This window comes from Melopsittacus undulatus, chromosome 2, assembly GCF_012275295.1.
Source record: "Melopsittacus undulatus isolate bMelUnd1 chromosome 2, bMelUnd1.mat.Z, whole genome shotgun sequence".
Lineage (NCBI taxonomy): Eukaryota > Metazoa > Chordata > Aves > Psittaciformes > Psittaculidae > Melopsittacus > Melopsittacus undulatus.
In genome coordinates, this window is record NC_047528.1 from 87,641,684 (window position 1) to 87,664,073 (window position 22,390).

Here is a 22,390-nt window from a genome sequence, read left to right on the forward strand (position 1 = left end):
GTTGTATTGTCTGTGGCATTGCTGGTACAATTATGTATTTTATAAAGTTCTACTGTTTATGAAATTAAGTGTATTAAAAGAACACCCAGACCATTAAATAACAAGATAACACCTGGAAACCCCATAACTGGTAATTACATAAAATCTAATTTGTATTCTCTGTGTGAAATCAAGGAAGCTTACACAGAGGTGAATAAGAAACCCGTATCGTCTCTGTCTTGATTATGAGATGTCCCTTGACCCCATGTCATAGTAAAAGGAGAAGGCAAATTTTTAGATGACAAATAATAAAGGCTGACAGTGTTAAAGTCGGTAGTTCTGGGTGGCTGTAGAAACCTGCAATAGGAAAGCAGTATACTGAAACTGTATGAACTTGGCGAGGGTCAGGCCTGCATAGGAGGCAGAGGCTTAAAGGCAGAGTCCAACGTGAGCCTGAGTTGATGAGGTTTCTTGCTGTGCAGTAATTTCAGTTGTTTGGATGGAAAGATGGTGTTTTTCTTCCCAGAGTGGTGGCAGGTAAAAATTATTTTATTCTGTTCAGGCACTGTAGCTGATGATGATTGATCTGAAAAGCTACAGTGTAGCTTTAGGGCATATGCCACCACCCCCCTTCCTATTTAGAGTAGGGTGGTAAATGCTGTATCTGCCCCTCGGTTTTAAGGTTTTCAGCAGTCTGATCCTAAGGATTCCCTGTTAGGTAAATAATGTAAATTGCCAGGGTTTGGAGAGAGATGTTAATAGGAAGAGTGTAAATTGATACAGTAAGTAATGAAATAGTGGGTAGAAAGATGGAGATAGGTAACTGTGAGCACCTTTTTAAGGAATTCTAGAGTCACTTGTCCAGTATTGGTTTAGATGTCTGAATGTGCTCTTTCAGCTTTGTGCTTTTAAGTGAGTTTTCTGTGGTTGTCTAGTTAATTTATAAATACAATTGAGAGTGAAGCAAGAAACATTGTCCTGTTGTTGGTATTCAGTCCTGTTCTGGACTTGTCCAGGCATATGTTTTCTAGATGTGCTGAAAAAAAAAACAACTTTCTATGTATTTGGCCTGCAGCAGTTCCATATATTGAAGAATTTCAGTGGCAGACTTTGAGATTGGAAAAGCTCTGTAATAAGCTCCTTATTAGAAGGTTGTTTCAGAATTCTGGTGTGAGTAGGAGTGATTTGAAAGCACTCATTTCATTAAAAAAGGACATCTTAACTGAAATGGAGTAATTGTGTCTGTAAAAATGAGAGTTGATCCTGTGTTAAAAGAGGGGCAGTAGTTCATAGAATTTTTTCTTTTTTTTTATAAGAATTGTCTCACCTTGGGATGACCAATCTTGGATGAAAAATAAAGGTGTAAATGATATTGCAGCCTCAAGTGTTGCTGGGATTTTCTGGTGGTTTTGGTTTGTTTTGGTGTTTTTTAAATTATGCCTTTGATTTTAAATTATGCCTTTAAATTATGTCATTGATATCTGGGAGAATGTGAATCTAGAAGGAGCACTTGGGGCAAGAGGTTTTGTGTTATTGTGAGCATCCTTTATAACACAGTTACAGAATGTCACTGAAATATGCTTAGTCATAACATTCTTAAAATTGCACTGTCAGACTGCAGTCATCCTTCAGATTGTGCCAAATTTGGTGGGGGGGATGGGGGAGGAATTGTGTTCTGAAAGGCTTAGCCCGATGGATTTTCAGGTGATCTTATTCAACTAAGTTACATACATTTCATTTACACATACTGCATGTTGATAGCGTATGGATGATGAGTATTCTGGGTTGTTTGTTTTTTTTTGTTGTTTTTTTCACTCTGGACATGTAAATAAATCACAGTTTAGAGCATCAAAATTAGAGGCTGGCTTCACAAGCAGTTCCAGTGGTGACGGGCATCTTATGGGCATGATTCAGCATCTGTCAGGCATTTAAAAATACAAGGTTGTGAGGCTCTGTATGTCTTTGCACTCTTCTGTCTATTCTTCAGAAGAGAAATCTCTGTGTGCCATGCCATTATGTGTATGTTGTTCTTATTTTGCTTATACATAAGGACTTTTGTTAGCTTATAGAAACGAATATGCAAGATAGGCATTAGAAGGGTAATAAAGTTTGGGGATATTGTTTACCCGTGGCACTTAAAGGAAATGAACCTGCACATAAAGTACATATTGTTCTTACTATCTTAACCTTTTCAGAGCTTGTATTTTTTCAAAGCAGAGTTTGCCCGCTTTTGTTGTTTGGAACATACATGTTGTATAGAAACTATTCTTACATTTTAAGATGCAGATACTTTAAAAAATCAAAATCTTGGTATTGCCACAGTGAATCTTTATTTAAAAATAAACTCTTAATTTTTTGGATGGTGCCTAGTGCAGTGTTCTTACAAGAATGTTGTTCTTACTGTAACATTTGCATTACAGTCCGATGTGGCCTGTAAACATAAGGGCAAGGTGATTCAACCAGAATTTTTAGTGGGAAAGAGCAGTGCAGGAATGGTGATTTGAGAAATATTTTGCCAGGTAGAGCTACTGTTCTACCAAACAGAGCTACTCTTAGTGGTCTTTTCCAGGTTAGTTTTGGTCTTGGATGTTGAATAAACTATAAGCTTTTTTTTCTGCCTGCTTTTGTTTCTCTAGTTACTGAATGAAAGGGCATGTGAAATTGATTTCTCTTTGTATGTCCCTCTGCACCAGTTCTTTAGAAATTACAGGACATCAGGGAGCATGGTAAATGAGCTACATGATTAAATTTTTAAATCTTACAACAGCTTTGTCTAGGATGAAAATCCCAAAATTTAAAATGATTTCTTTATTAGAGATTTTCTATAAAATATTGCTTGATTTACATTCATAAGATTAATAATAAATATACTTTTGGGTTGACATTTCATAAAACAAAATTACAATATCAAGGAATGCATTACCCACAACAGTGTACTTACTGTGGCAGTGTTACTTTTATTAAACCATTTATCATTTTAATGTTGTGTATTCTGAGTCCTAAGGTTTTCTGTCTTCAAAGAAAATGTAACCAAACGAATTCAACATTCATTTTTCTCTCCTACAGCATTATCTGCATACCAGAGGTACTACAGTTTACAATCTGACTACTGGAAGGTCTGTATATGCTGACTTTTTTATTTGCTTGTTTTAATTAATATGTTATTGTAAATGATCAAATATCTAAAAAAGATGAATTTCAATTTAAGTTTGGAATATTTACCTACAAATTATTTTTGGCATATTAATTGAGTGTTAATGGCAATGTTCACCTATATGTACAATTTGTTATAAATAAAATTGGAAATAAATATTCATGCCACTTGCTGAAATGGCAAAACTTGACACAGTTTAGATTTTTTAAAAATTATTATCCATTCAGATTTTCTTATGTAAGCATAGATATGTGGGTATGTATGAGTATTGAGAGAATCATAGACACCTGAAAGCTTCTGCACAGGCGTTGGACTTGTACTGGGAAAAATGTTCTCAGGTTGCTTTTTATTTCTGCAGATGCCGGATTGTTTGAAGTACCTTTCAGTATTTTAGATAATGCTTTTATGTAAGACAGGGAAAAAAATCCTGTATAGTAGAACTCTCTTATATGTAAGTCTGTGTAGAGGTGCCAGGAGTTCAGATTAGTAAAATGAAGACATTTCTCACAGTGATATTATCAAAAATAGTTAGCATTATTATATTGTAGTAGGAAATAATTTGAAGTTCATGACTGAGACAGAGGTGCAGGAAAGCATATAGCACAGTAGGTAATTGTATGGTCTCAAATAGTTGTTTTCCTTAAAAGTGTGTATAAGTGCATAATTCGAATAAGGAGGACTCATTCTGGAAAGATATTAATGCTAGATGTATGCAAGCATTAGAGCAACAACAAGTCTGTGTTCATTGCTTTTTATAGGGACTCTTAAGTATGTTCTGAAAAATCCTGTGGCAGTTTCTTCCATTTGGGTTGTGGAAAGGGAGAAAGTGTAAATAAAGTGTAAAAGAGTGAACTGAAATAAGTGAATTCTGGCATATGAAGGAGAGGTCAAATTGGAAGATCTCAGGGAAGTTGTTCGTATTGTCTTGCAAAGCCCCGGCTCCAGTAGAAGTTGTATGATGCCATTTTTGCACCAAGCCATTTTGGGGTTGAAGTAGGTTTTTTTTAGAAATAACCCTGTAGATTAAAAGTTACAGCAGTGAAAGCATTCATATATCCTGACTTCTTGTGTACTCTCGGAGACTTAGATTGCTGTAAATGAGTGTTGAAATTGATCAATTAATTAAACATTTATTATAATAGTTTCTGATGCTTGTACTCTTCCCATGTTAAACATTTCAGAATAGATTGTGACTTGAATTATTTTGTCTGTCTTTTGTTTCAATGGCTCATTATTAGAAGTGATAAGAGGGGCCTGTAAGGGTGCTGGGGAGAGGGACTCTTCATTAGGGAATGTAGTGATAGGACAACGGGTAACGGGTTCAAACTTAAACAGGGGAAGTTTAGGTTGGATGTAAGGATGAAGTTCTTTACTGCAAGGGTGGTGAGGTACTAGAATGGGTTGCCCAAGGAAATGGTGAATGCTCCATCCCTGGCAGTGTTCAAGGCCAGGCTGGACAGAGCCTTGGGTGACATGGTTTAGTGTGACATGTCCCTGCCCATTGCAGGGGGGTTGGAACTAGATGATCTTAAGGTCCTTTCCAACCCTAACTATTCTATGATTCTATGGTTACTAAATTAATTTCTCTGCATTTTCAGAACTCGGGCTGAAGTGTAAATGATTCTCTGTATTTCCATAGGCATAGAGTGTTTCAGTATGGCTCAGAATATTATCTGCAATTAAAATAAATGCTAACTCTGGTTGTTTTGCAGTTCCATTTTGAGAGCATGGGTGGCAGTAAAATGTGTGTCTATGCTTGACTTACTGAAAGCAGATTCTGTATGCAGTGTGCTGATATTCTAACATAGCTGTTTCTTGTGTGTATCTCAAGAGTTCTACCATGCAGAGATTATTTCAAACAATTGTTTGCAGCTGACAAAAGAGCATTTTGATTTCTAAAAAGAAAAAAATGAGGAGAAGGGGAAGTCACCAACACCTCCTATTCCCATTCCCCACCCCTCCAAACTCAAAACCCTGGTAATTTTTTCTTAAGATTGGCCTTACCTGAGGAGGATACTATGGTACTTGTTCTCATTAATGAGCTTCCTTACAAATACGTCGTACAAAGGGTTTTGGGGTTTTTTCCATAATAATTTTGGGTATTCTTTTCATTTTTATAGGCACAGAGAAGAGCCTGAAAGAGCCCAAAAAATATGTTTTCAGTTAAAATCTTTTTTGCTGAAACCAGTAAAAATCACAGGTGAATCATATTTAATCTTATTAATGACAAAGCCTTGGGTGGCATGGTTTAGTGTGAGGTGTCCCTGCCCATGGCAGGGGTGTTGGAACTACATGATCTTAAGGTCCTTTCCAACCCTAACTATTCTATGATTCTGTGATGAAGTTAGTCTGGAATTGGCAGTGGAAGCTTCAGTCTAGAGAAGAGTCTTCCTCTCCTTACCCCAACTGAGAGGATTTCTTGTTTCTTTTTATTTTTAAAGCTTTGTGTCTGTAAAAATCCATCTAGTAAAGAATAAGTAAGCTTGTGGTATATATATTATTGGTTACCCTTATATGTTGTTTTGTTATTGTTTGCAATTAACTTTTTTTTTTTACCAAAGAGCTACAGATGACTAAAAAAAAATAAAGTCACATTTCCTAGTTCTAGCTCTTCCAGGGTTAGATGTCATCAATGAAGTTGGAATTTACCATCACATGGTAAATTTACCATCACATGGTAAAGAAAGGGAGGGAAGTGAGTGAAGAAAGGGTAATATTTATGAGCTGTGAGGAGAGCTGTGTGAGGGAACTGAGAGGCTGATGGAGAGTGCTAAATCACATCAAGGTTATTATATAAGGAAAGTTTGAAACCAGAGATGAATGGTTTTAGGCAGCATATCTGAAGTTACTTACTGCGGTGCACTGCAAATGTACATGCTTGTGTCCTGTATGTTCTTTGATTTATAAATAAAAAAACTTCTAGAAGGATTTTATGGTATTTAAGTTGCTTTGGGTATAGTTTGGCCTCCTTATGTAGTCTTTATAGTCTCTGCTACTTTGGGTTTTTGCTGTTGCATGAGGTTAGTAATTGAGCATTATTTTCATCCATTGTTCATTATAAGGTATTCATTCTGCAGTTCATCTCCTTTCATGAAGAAAAGCTTTCTACTTGCTTTTTTTAATAGAATTTTCTGATGGTTTGAATTTTGCAACAGGTTGTTTTCTGTCAGAATTTGGCGCATGGGTTGTTGGCAATAGACTAAGCATTTTGTTGATCCTGTGGAACAAAAAGAAAAAAAGACTTCAGAAAATATATTCTGGGTGTGAGTTATAGTGATGGAAGTAGGTGTGAAAGGTTAGGAAGATGCTGTATTTTGCCATTTACCACATCAGTACTTCTCTCTGAGACATTACTTTCATTCAAAGAAGTAATACCTATACTGATAGTTTTGAAAGAGTGAGCTTGCATTATGTCGCATGTTCCTAAATAGAACACTTTTTGCAGTAATGTCTTTGGGCTCCCACAGATCCACATAAAATGTCCTGTAAAATTATATAGTGTCTGCAATTTTTATTCTGCACAGGTGCTGTGGTACCTTAAGTCTGTGTTTAAAAAAAAAATATTTGACTTGAGATCTTACAAAGTAAATACATCAACTTGGATAAAAGCTGAGATAACTTGATAGAGTTCTTGCATTCAAGTAGTTTTCTCAATGCTGCTGCTTCTTATGTGCCTATGCTAAAATAAATCTCCCTTCTGTGCAATGTACTTCATTCTGATTTCTTTTTAAAACTCTCATGTCAACATGTTGGGGGAGGTGAGGAGGACTGTGGGGGATGAATGGATAGGAAGGGCAGTTCAGGAGAGGGAGACAGCTAGAACTGCAGTTTGTAGATTTTGATGCTACTGAGAAAATAACGACATCAAGTGTAAGTGTCTGCCATGGTTATCAGTTTTGACATATTCTGAGGAGGCAGGATTAAAAGCTCAGCAAGGAGTAAGATATTCTTGATTTTATCCAAACTTGATGGCAGATATCTGGCACCTGGAAAAAAAGTTATTTTAATCATCTCATGTGGTTGTATTCTAATGCAGTTGATTGTACTGAACGCTTTTATATAATGTCTGGGTTTGGCTAGGGCTGTTATAACAGAAATTTCATTACATGAGTGAATTGAGTATGAAACATCTAGATCTGTCATACTGATGTGATTGCCCAGGGCAGGGGAGACCTAGAAACCTTCCTCCATGGATATAGGGCTACAAGAGGTTTCAGTGCTCACTAGAGTGATTCACAAGAGGGTATTTGAGAAGAACATGGTTGTCTGATACTTTGATTAGATCTCTGCTTTGGCATAACACTGCTACTGCAGCCCTTATGTGGTTTGATAGTTTTGATTATATAGTATGTATTTGGCCTTTTGCAGGTAGGTGAGTGTTCACATATTGACAGTTAGAAATTGTGAACCTGTAGGTTTTTGCAACAGAGAATTTGAATAAATAGTTTTTTTTGGTATGAGTATATTAAGGAGAACTGAGGTTCCATATGCTGATTCTCTGCAGTGTTTTCATGTTACCCATACTGAAATCTCTGTGGCTGTGGAATGAATAGGTAGCTTTCTAGACAGGATTTTAGTAAAATCCAGGGGACTGTGGGCTAGTTATAAGGAGCATGAGGACAGTACTGCCATTGTACTTTAAATCTGAGTGTGTTAATTCATCACTGTATCCTGTCTGTCTTCAAGAATTTCTATAAAAAGCTGTGTTTCATCTGAGTAATGGAGGGTGCACAAATACTTAAATATTTCTATCTATATGTGAATAAGTTGGAGGGTTGCCAGGGCACAGTGTTTAGAGATGCATTTTAAGTGAATTTTAAAATGATGGAAGTTACTGTGCAAATTAGCTACTCCCATATCAAGGAAGACTACTGTGAACTACGGTAATAGAACTTAGATTGCGGATGCCTTAAACAGAAAAGAAACTATCACTTTATGGAGAAATGTTTGGAATGGATTGGTCAGAAAATGTGAATGTTCCTTGAAATGTTTGAAGAGCATGTAATTAGTGAGTTACATCCTCCAGCATGGGTTCAGAGACACAATTCTTGTTAGGTGTTGACTTTGGAAAGTTTCCTAGAAGAAAAGTAAATCTGATGGGCACTCTTTATTTCATTGTTATGAAAATGGTCCTAATCACCTTTCTTTTCAATAAAGATGTCATTTATGTGGTCAGGGTGAAAACATCAAAGAAGTTTAGTAAAACTCAACAGGGGATTTCAAAAACATTTGAAAATGTTCCAGTGGATTTTAAGACTATCTGGGTCTAGGACAGGTACAAACTGAATTTACAATTGCATGGCTATACTGTAAAAGACCAAATGGTCTTGTTTAAAAAAAGAAAAAAATTGAAGTGGGGAAGGGGGAATAAATCCCATAGCTGTTTTGCAGCAAGGTATCAGTCTAGTTCTGGAAAGCACCTATTTGGTACCTCCTGCACGTGTTTATTAGACATGAGAATTACTGAGTTCAGATACTTGTCTCAGATCTTCTTCATATTTGTCTTTTAAAATAAATAATTCTTAGAAATTTAATTTTGGTTATATGTTTGCAAATAACATAATTTCCTCTCACTTTTCCCAGAAAGTCTTCATAAAACTGAGGAGAATCCAAAACCATGCAGAAGTATTAAATAAAACCAAAAAACTCCAAATTGAAACCCCAGCAAAATGCAGCTGTATATGTGTGTGCTAGTCATGGAAGAAGGATGTGATCTTAGTCTACAACATTGAGTTGTTTGTTAGAAAAATTGATTTTATAACATTCCTACTTATATAGACCTAAAGTGTAATTTTGTATCAGGTAATTTTTCACAGTGCTGTTTTATAATTAAACCTATGTAGAAATGTTGCTAGGAGTATTCTTAACCCTATGGCTCTAAACCACTTTTAATTAGTAGTAAGGCTTTTTTTTCCCCCAAAGAACTTAAGTAATGAAAGGCCATGAGTGTTTGTTTTTTAAATGTGACCTGTTGCTTGTTTTAATATTTTTATGCGGCTTCTTTTAATCTCTTTCTACCTTTTTCATCTTGATAGCCCAAATGTTTGGGTTTTTTTTTTTGTATGTACTCCTAATGCTATAAAATATGAAAACAATTATAAAAACATTACTACTTTAGTTTTGTATTTTTTGCTGTCTCTTTTTCTCCAGACTGTAAGTCTGTTTCCCTCTTTAAAATAGCTGGACAAAAAGCAATTACTAGACGTACTGATAACAGCGAAAGCGGTGAGAACATTTTGCACCTTAGAGGAACTGTTATAAGACAGCAATTTTCCACTTCATTGAGTCACAACTGTTTTATTTTCTGCAGTAACCTCAAAATACTGAGTAGTGTTTTTAGACAGAATTCATCATAATTTCCATTATTGGTTTTAATTGGATATAAATGCTAGGTTTAATTGAGACAGTACAGTGGTACAGGATCAGTAGCAATTGCTGGAGCAGACCTCCCTGAAACGAAAGTAGAAGAAAGAGAAGGCAGTAGAGTGAGAGCTGCTTTTTATTCAAGCTTTTTTTTTGGGGGGGTAGGTTGGGGGTGTTTGTTTTTTTGGTTTTGTTTTTTTGAAACTTTCTATTTTTGAGAGAATGGATGTCCCATATAAAGGAGACAGACAAATTTCCCTGGAAGAGTCCTCAGAGAACAAAATTTTAAAATGATACAAAAAACCTTTAATATAAATTATTGCTATGTAGCAACATAGGGCATGTACAAGAACAGCAGAAAGACAAGCAGCCCCCTTGATCAGAGGAGACATTATCAGAAAAGCGGTCAGAAGAAGACTTGGGTCAAGAAAGCAAGTTTCAAAAACCCTTGCTGAAGGTGGCATTTGTTGACATTAATTAAGGGCTTTACAGAAGTAATGGGGAGATATGGTAGGTTACATAAAGATGGATAAGTTGAAAACCTCCAATTCAGAATATATTTGCAAAATAAAATAAAAATTATAAGAATAGAATAAATAGAAATTTCAGAGGAAAAGGAGAATCAGAAAGTGAAAAATTAAGCCAGAAATCAAATTAAGATTCAACTGCTCTGGAAGGCATTAAAAATAATACTGTTAATACCTTCTATATGCTTTTTACTTCTGTCTGAAAATAAAATGGTCATCCGTGCAGCAGTAGGGTTCTGTACCACTGCTCATGTTTGACTAAAACAACAGGTTTTAGATTGCATTCCTTTCACTAGAAGGCTTTTGATGAAGACATTCTGGGCATGTTCTGAGAAGGCATGAAATACAGTTTTTTTCAAGGACGTATTGGAGACAAAGAGGGAGAGAAACATGATATTACCATGTGTTACGGAACAACAAATATAAAATAGAGATCAGTTTGAATATCCTGATTTTTCAATGCTGAAGATAGTAGGTCTTCGTAATGGAGTTAAAAATATTTTTATGGTATTTAATGGGATAAGTATTTTCAGGAGACTGTATTGTGGAAAGCAGTCTAGAAATACAGTCTCAGTCTGATAAAGCATTATAATATAGGATGGCAAGCTATTATGCCCAGAAAAAGAACGTAAGAGGAGGAAGGAAGCTGAGGAGAGAAAGAACTTTAAGACCAAGTGAGACTGAACAAATAATATGAGGAAGAGAAGCTGAGGAAGAATCATACGGAGTGGGGGAAGGAAGATTGTGGCCCTGCTGAGAATTTGAACGTAAAGAAGATGAGAGAATTAAAAACAAACTTTTAAGGTGAAGAGAATATGAAAATAAGAGAGGAAGGTATATATGGAATAATACAGGAGTGGACTGCAGGAGGACTGAAGGGAGACTTCTGCCAGCTTTCTCCTCAAGAGCAACCTCTGTCGTACATTCACCAAAGAAGAAGTCTGAGGAAGTAACTGTTCAGGTGAGGAGCACAGTATCACTCTTCAACTGACCAGGATGTCGTCTATTTTGAGGAAGACAGAAAAAGGTAGACTGAGAAGCACCGAGGCTCACTTGGGAAGCAAGAGAAGTATGTAATAAAAATCGGGTATGTTAAAGAGTAGAGGAAATTACAGTAATGGGGCTTCAGTTGATAGGAATTAGCTTTCTGTCCTGAACTTCCTGGAGAGTCCATAGCAAGGGGAGGAGGGATTTAAAATGATGGAAATTCCACTCTTACGAATTAAACAATGAAGATTTTTAATGTATAGCTGTTATTGCAGCTGATGATAACTTTTCTGTCACAAAATAAAGGTTTTTTTTCAGGAAAACAGAACAAAGGATCTAGCAATTGCATGAAGTATTTTACTGAACTGCTGATGAAAAACAACTGAGGACGTATTTTCCACAATATTTATTTTTTTGGGCCACAGTGTATATAAGAGTAACTATGTTGGTGAAAACTTGTCACTTTGATCCCAAGAAATACTGGTAAAACAAAAAAAAATGAAGAGGAGGAGAAATTGATATAGCATCATCAAAGTAACTTTTAAAGAAAAAACAGTAAAAAATCCTATAACAAAGCACATAGCCAGCAATATCTGTTTCTCCAGAAATTTTTAAAAGTTATTAATACATTTAGATCATGAACTTGTTTTTTCAGTATGTTCATGATCGATAGAAATTGCATATGAGAAGATACTTGAAAAGATAGAGTTGTTAAAAGAACAAGATCTAGGAGGAATTTGTGGTACAAAGATTGCTAAATTGAAGGCCTAAATTTATGAACACTTGGTAGCTTTGGAAATGCTGAAATAACCTAATTTACAGTATCCCATAGATGTGATCAGTTAGCGTGATGTTAAAAAATCAAGTTTCTTAAATGCAAACTGTGGGTACTAACTGCAATTCTGTCTAAGTGTGAAAAAATGGTGTAAGCTTTCAAAATATTTCAGGAAAAAAATATTACTAAAAAGAAACTGGAATGCTGGAAAGGTACTTAGGATTGTATTACCAGTAACACCTGGTCCATCTGTAAAATACACAAATAATAGAGGAAATGAACAACTATATTTGGGTTTCAGGAAAAGAACAACTGTACTTGGGTTTCAGAAAAAGGTCTTTTAATGTTGGGTGCTGAAAATAAATGTTCTGTAAAGCAGAGAAGTTGAAGGAAGTATACTTTATTGTTTCCCCCCCCCCCCCCCCCGAAACATGTTAAATGAATGCCACCTAGAAAGTAAAGAAAAAATGTGTTGAATTTCATACTATTAATTAGATTAAAGCCCAAGTGATCCCTGGTTTAGAATAGAGGATACATTTATCCCGATGTTTCTTAAAGGGTAATAAATCTTAAGAGTTTTACAGTTTTGGGGTTTTGTGCATTCTAGGGTGTGTGTGCATGTCTAAAATTCTATCCTTCTGTTGACTAAATCACAGGAAATTGTTGGGTTATCCTGTGACAAAGAAGCAGATGCTGGTTTTTACTATTGTTAATACAAACAAATAATGCAGCCTGTCCAATTCTGTGTACAGTAAAATCAAACAAGGTTCTAGTAAATAAATCTATTATTAGATGATGTATCTAATGAAATTATGGCAGGATGGTATACTCCCTCTTCTTGAAAGGAATCAAGAGTAGGTGTAAAATCTTAAAAAGAATGAGACTGACCAATTCAGCTAATAAATTTTGACGTTGCCTTTGACCTCCAGATAAATTTGATAAATTGCCTCTTTTTTCATATCTCTTTTTATTAACTGTCATACAAAATAGAGGAATCCTCCTCTGCATGTATAAGCCATGTACCTGTTTGGGTCACAAGAAGGATTAGGTATTTTTAAGGAACCATGTATGTTTCTATTTGATTAGAAATATTTTGCATTTCCACTAAATTAGAAAAAGGTTTTTATTGCAATGTCTGCAGTTTTAAATTTTTTTTTCCGATGTGTATTTATTCGTTAAGCCACTCATCCCTTTTAATCAGTGGATTTATAGGAACTCAAAACTCTGGCAAATCTGTAATAAACTCAGAAAATTAATGGAAAAAGAGGAAAAAGAGGAAAAAGATGGAAAATTGTGCTTGGGGCAGGAGAAGACAAGACAGAGCCTCAGAGGAAACACTCCCACCTGGCCCTGGACACGGAATCTGTTTCCAAACAATCTTCATGACATTTTCTAGTAGTGGTGTTTCACTGTGGAAATTCAGCAGGGACACTCTGCTTGTCCCCCAGTATGTAATGATCTGTGTTTAAAAATCCAGATACTCTGGGTGGAAATATCATAAGTATCATCAGGGTTGATGGAAAAGTCTCTTCAGAAAAGCTTTTAATGCATGTTAAATTCTCCTATTTGCAGAAGTCTCCTTTGTGCAGAATAAAAACCTGTCATCCTTCATCTACTAGTACTTAGAATAATAGCATGCTTCCTTTCATCAGTCCTTGTGATGAGAATGCAGGATGCTAAAATATGAGACATGCTGAAGTGTGACAGTGGAAAATCTCATCAATTCAGATTTTTGGGAGAGGCATATTTAGTTGAGTAGAACAGTTCTGACTTGAACAGAGAACACATCTTCAGTGTGCAAGAATATTATTTGAATGTCAATATTGAATGGCCAAATGTTTCTTCTAAATATAAACAACCATATTGACAATGGATGCGATTCTTGTTTTTTCAGAGGTATTCTGTTGTTTGCATCAGTTACTTTTGTTCCATATGATTGCTATTCTGTTGCATGGAAAAAGTTAAAGCTCACCACCCTGTTTTTCTTATTTGTGTTTTGTAGATTCCAGTTTGATTATAAGCTGTAAGGAGATGCTGTCTCATGAATGAGTGGCATTGCTTTTCTTCAGAAATGAATCTTTTGCATTTTAAGGTTCATTCTTGAAAAGATTAAATACTTGCTTAGTTTTGGAAGCAAATAATTGTTTTATTGTCCGTATATATATATATAAAATATATTATATATATATAAATACATATTTTTATATATATATATAAATATATAATATACATATAAATATATATATTTAACTTTATTGCTCTCTCCAGAACTGATATTTGAGTTCTTTGTTTTTTTTTAAAACTGCTTTAGCATATACCTCACTAAGCATTTCTGCTGCTGCATTCTGCATCCCCTCCTTTACCCAGGGTTACAGATGCAGTCTTTTCTGTGTGGTGGGGAAGGGTAAGGTAGGAGTGGTTGAAGTGCGAGTGGTTCTAGTACAAATAGATGGAGAAGGTGGGAGGATGGGAAGGCATAGAACTTGTGTCTCTTTCTTAAAGACCCTACAAGTAGGTTGTGTGAAGCTAGTAAACTTATGCTCAGAAGAAAAGGCAAATAATTTAAAATGTTTTGCGTGTTTGAGCATAAATTTGCTCTGCCCTGTAAAGCACCCTTACAAAGATGACTATTTGGAGGAGAAATAGAAATCAGTTCTGCTTCTTACGTTTACTTGTGTAAAGGTGTAGCAAGAAGTAATTTCTGGTGTCTGCTTGCCTTTGTGGAGTGTATCAGGTGAAGATTGGTGCTGAAACCACCTTCACTGAAGGGAAGGCCAGGTGCTGAAAGAACACTGGAAATTCAAATGCTAAAGCATACTAGCAGCAAACAAAAAAAACCTCGGGAGTTTAGATAACCTCAAGAAAATCTAAATATATGCTGAGAAAGTCTGTAGCTGCATGGAAAACCTGCAGCTAATTACCTGTTCCTATACAGCTTGCAGGTCTGTGGTAATTAGGAAAGCACGCAGAACCAAATACTAGCTTGGAAAAATATTAACTTGTCAGCCTCAGCCACTTCTCTGGGCTGCTGTATTCAAAATATTTGGCACTAATTCCTAAGTCACTGTGCAGTGTCATTTTATACCAGTTATCCCTCCTAACTTCTCAGGGATAACTCAGAACTCGTAACTTCTGTTCTTCATGCTGTGCCATTTTTCTCATCTAATTTCTCATCAAAGAATGATACTCATGAGAGATCCAGCATCTGAGATATGGGAGAATTATCTCTTCTATAGAGAAAGACCTTCCACCCTGTTTTCTGCTTTCCCAGCCTAGTCTTTGTTCTGCAAGGCTAAAAAGTTCCTCAGTTATGTTTTATCTGGTATTACAAGCCAAAAAAAAAATGAAGCAATTGTTCTTGGTTTCCTCATTCAGTCTTTTCTTTCTGGATTAGATTTTTACTTAGTGTTTTTCTTATCGCAGGCATTATTCTAGCTTTTTCTTTGTGAATTCTCAGATTCATCAGAAAAACAGCAATAAAACTGTATTGCCAGGCACCATAACTATACTGATGCTGTCTAATGTGTTTTTTGAAAGTATTTGCATTACTGCTTTTTCTTCTTCCATGGATTGGGATCCATGTCATGCATGCACCTGTTGGACTCTTGGGGTCAGACACAGATCGATTCCCAGCTATCTTAATGGTGTAATCAGAAATTTGTAAACTTTTTCTGAAAAAAAGTAAGCTGAAAAATCTGAATCCAGTCCCCGTAAGCACTGTAGAAGGGGAGATGGTTCAAGAAGGGGGGGGAGGCAGGAAGCAGAGATTGTCATGTGCAGTTAGCTTGAACTTAGAAAAGAGGAAGATAAACTGGTTCTTACTCCTAATTGTTGTTTTCATTATGGCTAGAGGATGAAAACCCACAGTGGTGACAGAGAAAGGGGATAGCGCTGCTGCTGCAATTTTCTTCTCTCTTGTCAACTGCTGCAGGAAATTCATGTGTACTACATCTTCCAGTTTTCATTTCACTGGTTGTATAGGAAGTTGCATCAGTTTTGCAGAATGCTGCAGACTCACAACGTTTTAATGGTTTCGAAAAGCAATTGGGCATATCCAGGGAAGGAAAATCCATTAAGAGCAATTAAATATGAAGACATTTTGTCTGGCTTTAGAAATCTCTGAACCACAAATCACTGGAGATTGTGAGGGTATTCATGGGAGGGGAAGGCTTAAAATAATGATAGAGAAGTAAATGAAGTTACTCTTGGTAGTAACTTCAGCAGCAGTGTTTGGAAAGTTAAATGTTACTGCTGTATCATAGCCTGCTCCCTCCCTCCAGGGTGACTTACTTGGAGTTATGTTTCCATTTAGTGACATAGTCTTTACTTTTTGGAGAAGAAAGATAATTTTCTGATTAAATGCAATCATTGGATGTTGTCTACAGTACGATTATTCTGTGGAGCTATACAAGAATTTCAGTACACTTTAGTCAGTTCTCTTTCTGTTTGAAATCCATAAAAATAAGTTAAATCACCCATCTAGTTCATAATGGAGTATTATAATCCCATCTAATTTCTGTTCTGATCTCCAAATCTAGGCAAACAGAGCCCTCTATCTGTCTGGAACTTCTAAGTAAGATCTGAAGAAAAGCTTGTCTTGAAGGCAGTACCATTTCACTCAGTATGCTTTTTAGAGGCATGTCAGCATTTTTCTTTCCTAAACTTTCTTCCCTTTACACTGATGTCAGACAGATACCTTGGAAGTCTCTCCTTGATTGCAGTGCCTGTAACCCTGGCTTTTATAGAAAGAGAACATGTAGGCACTCCTTGCTGGAGAATTTTTCTCACCTTGGCTTTGAGTAATGAGAAAACTGAAGCAAACAGATGAAGAATGTCACTTCTGAGATCAAGACAAACCCAGATGACTGATGCCACAGGCAGCTAGTCTTGAACTAAGAATGGATGTTGAACGCTGTGTTGGAAAATTAGTCCAAAATAAAAATTACTCTAGAAAGAGCAAAACTTAAATGTTGGGTTGGTGTTTTTTTCCCATTTTGGTTTTTGTTTGTTTCTTTGGTGTTTTTTTTTTTTTTTTTTTTTTTTTAGTTATAAGCTACATCTCCTTCCACCCCTTTCCCCCTCCCCCATTCTGGTATTTTATGTAGATGTGTTGTAATTCCAAATCCATGTGGCATCTTTCCATGTTCCCTGGTAGCTAACCTCCATAAACTTGGTTTTTTATGTTTTCCTGGGATTCTAGTTTTCATTATATATTCTTAGTCTTACAGCTTGTACATACAAACTTGGAGATGTGTGTGTCTTGAGATACTTTGATGATTCAAGTTCAGGGAGCAAGTAACAGGGGTAGGACTTGGCTTTGTTACCTGGCTGGAGCACAGTGAATTGTATTGGAGCAGTGTCTTGAAGCACTGTTCCATTCCATGGTGACTCATCTGTTCTGGCTGTGAAAAGAAGGTGGGACAGTTTCTTAATCATTGGGAAGAATGCGATCTGCCATGTCAACAAAGGATTACTTTGTCTTGTGTGGAACAAAGTTTCCCATCTCTGTGCTTTGTCATTCAATGTGAGGTGAACAGCAATTCATTGGTCTGGGTTATCAGACCAATATAAATCCAGAAGTGTACCTCTTCTCCCGAGTCACTTTGGTAGATTTTGCTTTTGGAAAAAAGAGAATGGAGAGCGGCCATACGCAAGAAGAATCTTAAGACATGGCTCTCATAAAGTCAGATTGCTCAAAATTCTAGGTGTAGAAGCTCCCACTTCACTGACATGAAAGTAAATAAAGTGGAATTTTCTGTTTTACTCCTTTCATGACAGGCATATTGCACAGACAGCAGAGTTCTCTAAGGGATTTGGGGAGGGCTGAAGCAGGGTGATAGCCTGAGGATTCTCTTTGTTTTACTGAAAAGGATCTGAATTGTAGGCCTGAAAAGTTGAAGGCTGTCACAGTGAGGGTGCGAAAAGGCTTAAAAACGATTGAGAGGCATAGCTATTATACTGTGAAATTATAAGAGATATCAAGAAGTAGAATATATCTACCAGTTCATACAGAATCAGTTAGTTACCATGTTTAGCAATTAAATATAGCCCAAACTTCCTACAGCACATTGTAAAGTGGATGTGTTTGTGTTTAAGAAAAGAATTAAATGATAGGAGCAAGGGTGCATCAACACTTACATGGATTAGAAAGGGATTCTGCTTTTAGTGCAAGAGTAAGAGGGGGTACCCACTCACACCAAAGAGCAGCAATTTGAATGTAAAATTATTACATGGAACTTAGCTTAGCAAGATAACTTTAAATAAGAGTTCCCTAGAGTCTTGCAGAAGGATGTCGAATGAACAGAAGAGGAAAAAATCCCCATGCTGTGGCATTAGTTAATGGGCTTTCCTTTCCTTCCTTCTCCTACAGGCTGCTGGCTACCTGCATAAGCAATGGAGTTAGAAATAAACTGCCCCAGATAAAAAAGATTTTAAAACTACCATCTTTGAGAGGTTTCTTATAACCTTTTCTTGTGATTATCAGGCAATAGTCAGAACTGAGGAAGGACCAGTGGATTTAAATTGTTCAAGTTCCTGATTCAGGGCAGTTGTGATGTTTCCATTTGCAATTTTTCAGAAGTTAAATTGTTAGAAATAACTAGCATCATGTACAGCAGCAGTGATACAGTGGTAAGAAGGAGAGGGATTAATGAGGGAAAGCAAGCTGAGCTCTGGAGTAGATGAAGAAGGAGCTAAGTAGAGCAGTGCAGGATTAGCAAGAGATGGTGGAGAGTGAGTGAGTGTCCTATCATTCGGCTTGTTTGTATTTTTTTCTTTATTTGTTTTGCCTTTAGAAATTGAAGGTTCTTGCCCTCTCTGGTGTGTATATATTCATAGAGTGGGCTGAAAATTCACTGATGTACAGTTTTCTGTTAAGAAATGATGATTTGATGGGATTGAAATATTCTGTGGGAATGGTTGGTGGGCTGCCCAGCTGCTCTGCTTTGCTCTTGGCTGCTGGCCATCTTGTCTGCTCTCCCAGCTGCCTGTCATGTGGGCCTGCTGCCTTGTCTGTTGTATCCTATTTTAAGTATTTGTACATTCTAACAAATAAAACAGCAAATCACCAATTAGAACACCAATTAGTGTTACTACTTAACCAACTACGAATCTAATTGGAAAATCATTTTCAGTAATAATTGATTGATATCTAACTAGAAACCATTACGCAATGAGCTTGCATTTCAATACTGAAAACCGTTAAATCCTTTAAAAGTTACACATTTTTATTTTAATATTGTATGTTTTTACAACAACACAAACTGTATGCTATTGAGTAACATTATCCATCTAAAGATGTTACTGACTAATGTAAAAATCAAGTAAAAATTGAAGCAACCAGTGCGACTTTTTTCCTAAAGCTGATACTCAGAATTTTGTTCCAAATGTGGGATTTTGTTCAGTTTGCAGTTTACAGAACAAACTGTTGTTATGCTAGAGCTAATGAAGCCTGGGTAATGACAGGCTGGTGTCTGTTGTCCTTTCGCACCTCCTGTCCTTCCTTCTCCCACTTTACTTTGAAAGCACACATAAACTGGAATTCCTCTAGTTTTCCCAGTGAAGCATCCTGAATGACATCTTGTTTTCTGTAACATCTCTGAGCAGGAAAAGAACATGCTTGATGTAAAACTGTGCTCTTGAGTTAAGTGTCTCTTCCCAAAGAAGGGAGAGTAATTAAACTCTTATCTGCTTTCTGCAAGCAGGCCTTGGTTTGGGGGCTCTTTCCTTTATCCAGCAAGTATTTTCAGTGACATTTCTAAAGTTTTCCATCTTTGAGATACTCTCCTTTCTTCAGAATTCATTTAAAGGCAGCTAACTGGTTCAGGAGTTATTCAGCTGCAAAGAACAACATATAAGTAGCCACAGCATTCTTCAGCAACTTACTCAAAATTCAGCTTTTTTATTTCCATTAAGTAGAATTCCAGATTCAGTATGGTTCTCGGTAACACCCAGCACAATGTGGCTTTAAGATTCAAAGGTACAACCATAGACAGTTTTGCCACTTCATTTTTGTGATTGTTTCCCTTTTGGTTCTTATTTCTTTGCTTGTATGTATTTGAATCCCTTTGTAGTCATTCATGCTTTAGTATTCTGCTTGTCCACTACCATTTTATGTGGAGGGCCTCAGGTAGAACAGCTGTGGAATTAATTATATTAAGACTTTTTCCAACATAGTAGTGATTCTTCAGCAGTTAGAAACTGACAGGGAAATAATGGGGCCACTTGTAAACTCAGTGGGATTCCTGTCCTTACTGGAAAGGGTTGGAAAATGGTGAATCAAGAATACAAAACTCCATACTAGTAGATCTATTTCAGTAAATATTTTGGCCATAAATAGTGATGATCACTTGCCATATAAAAGGAAATAAAACATTTCAATAAACTGGCCAAATATAATCTTCCAAAAAAAGATGTTTCAGTAATATTTAATGTATCTTCATGTATACACACCATTTCTGTACTTTTGATTAAAAACACTTGTGAAGACATCTAATAATTCTGTATCTAGGTGGAAAAAGAGAAAGACCACATCCTGTATATAGGTATGAAATAAAAATGGTAGTCTTCAGAGAAAAAAACAAACAAGGTTGAAAAGAGCTGCTCTGTGTTTGACTTGCTTTTGTGAATCAACAGTGGGGCCCCCACCACAAGAGTATGGAACAAAAATAAGATCCTGCAGGACAGGATTATGGGTGTCCTGGCTATGGGTGTTTTGGCAGGGATAGACTTAATTTTCTTCCTAGTAGCTAGATTATCCCCCTGGGGGAGGGTTCCTGAGGCCTGGAAAAAAGGAAATGTCACTCCTGACTTCCAGAAGGAGGATGTCCCTTTGTCATACAGGGAGAGGAGGCTAAGAGAGCTGAGGTTATTCGGCCTGGAGAAGAAAAGGCTCAGGGGTATATACAAATACCTGATGCGGGAAGTAATGAAGATACAGTCAGACTCTTCTCAGTGGTGCCTGCTGAAAGTCGAAAAGGCAGCAGGCACAGGTTGAAAACACAGGATTCCTTTTGAAAACAGAGACTTTTTAAATTGTGAAGGTGATTGAAGAGTGGAGGGGGTTGCTAGGGAGTTTGTGGAGCATCTGTCCTTAGAGGCAGTCAAAACCCAGCTGGACATCATCCTTGGAAACCTGCTTTAGTTGACCATTCTCTGAGCAGAGGGTTGGCTTAGATGATCTCCACAGATGACATATCCATTTCTTTGTGCAAACCTTGAGCGAATCAGTTTAGTTACCAAGCGTCCAGTCTCAGACTTTGTATTAACAGTATTAGGGGAATCTTAGGGAGAGTATTAAATTTGCTTAGATGAACAGTCTTTATAAAATGCCTTCCAAGGTGAATTTAATTTTGTGTGCTACACAACACCTTTGCTCACTTGATTTGTTTCACGAAAACACTGTTTTCCGTTAAAATACATAAATTAATGAAAATATTTATATCAAGTGGAAAATGAAGATGTTGACATCAAGTGAAGTTTTATAAGCTTCAGTGGAAGGCATGTAAGTGAGATACCCATAGCAACGATCACTGTTTACACATTTGCTTGGCTGTTTGTTCTAATGACAGATCTGAGGAGGTACACTACTTGATATGGATTTCGTTTTGCCAAAGACTTGAAATTTACTTATGGATAAAGGAATACCCAATTTACAAAACTGCATATGTTCTGTCATCAATTAAGATATTTTAACTTATTTAATGTTGCTTTATCATTATGTCTTTAGTATTAAAGTGGTCCCTGTAAAGCAGTTGTAGCACAGCGTATTACTCAAAGGGCTTTGAAATTATTAGTCTATCTTCAATTAGTTCCTGTATATGAGTTTTGGTAACTCAGTAATTGTTTTACTTTGATGTACCCAGTCCTTCCCTGGGTGACAAGAAGCTTTTTTACAGATACTGCTGGGAAGCTATTTGAGGGACTGTGGTAGAACCGGACTCCCTCTTGAGCTTGTTTAAGCAGGTTTTGCCATTTGTGTCTTGGTCCTTGAGTGAAAATGGTGGGACAGCAGTGTTTCAGAGGAGTTTAAAAAGTAGTGCTCATTGAGAGGGGTGCTACAGGGAACCGGGAAGTGCGGCACTGGTGAGGAGTTGAAAAAGATATGGAGAAATGTACTGTCTTTCCTAAGGAGATGGGCAGGATGGGGAGGAGAGCATGGTAATGTCAAAGACAGGTACCACTCACAAGAAAGGAAAAAAAAAGAAAAAAACAAAACCAAAACCCCACAAAAAAACAAACAAAAAAAGAGAAAAAGCCTACCACCACCAAAAACAAGGAGAGAGAAGAAAAATATTTACACATCCACAATACTTTGTGGATGGCAGTTTTTGTTTCTTTGGGCTTTATTTATGTTTTTTCCTACTTCACCTTCTTAAAATCTTCTGTGAAAGAAAAGTATTTTTTATGACTCAAGAAAAATGTATTACGCAGTTTTCTTCTACAGGCCGTAGGTGTATTTTTGCAATATTACAGCTGTATTTTAAAGATCCTGTATAAACCTAATGATTTTTCAGGTATTATAAAATTTCTTGAAGACCTTGAGGAAGCCCAAACTAATTAAATTAATTTGTAATGCACCCCTTACAGGGATCTTAGAATTTCTGC

General features: G+C 36.5%; 1 protein-coding gene across 11 annotated transcripts in view; it reads left to right on the forward strand.

Annotated features, from left to right (window-relative positions):
- Positions 1–22,390, forward strand: part of KDM6A (lysine demethylase 6A) — a 157,030-nt gene that overhangs the window by 47,166 nt on the left and 87,474 nt on the right. For all 11 annotated transcript variants that reach the window (XR_004549424.1, XR_004549425.1, XR_004549426.1 and 8 more), the window contains one exon: positions 3,046–3,095. Coding sequence is in view for 5 of the 11 variants with exons in the window: in XM_034060174.1 (XP_033916065.1) it covers positions 3,046–3,095 (50 nt within the window). In the remaining 6 variants the exon portion in view is untranslated. The remainder of the gene's footprint in view (positions 1–3,045; positions 3,096–22,390) is intronic.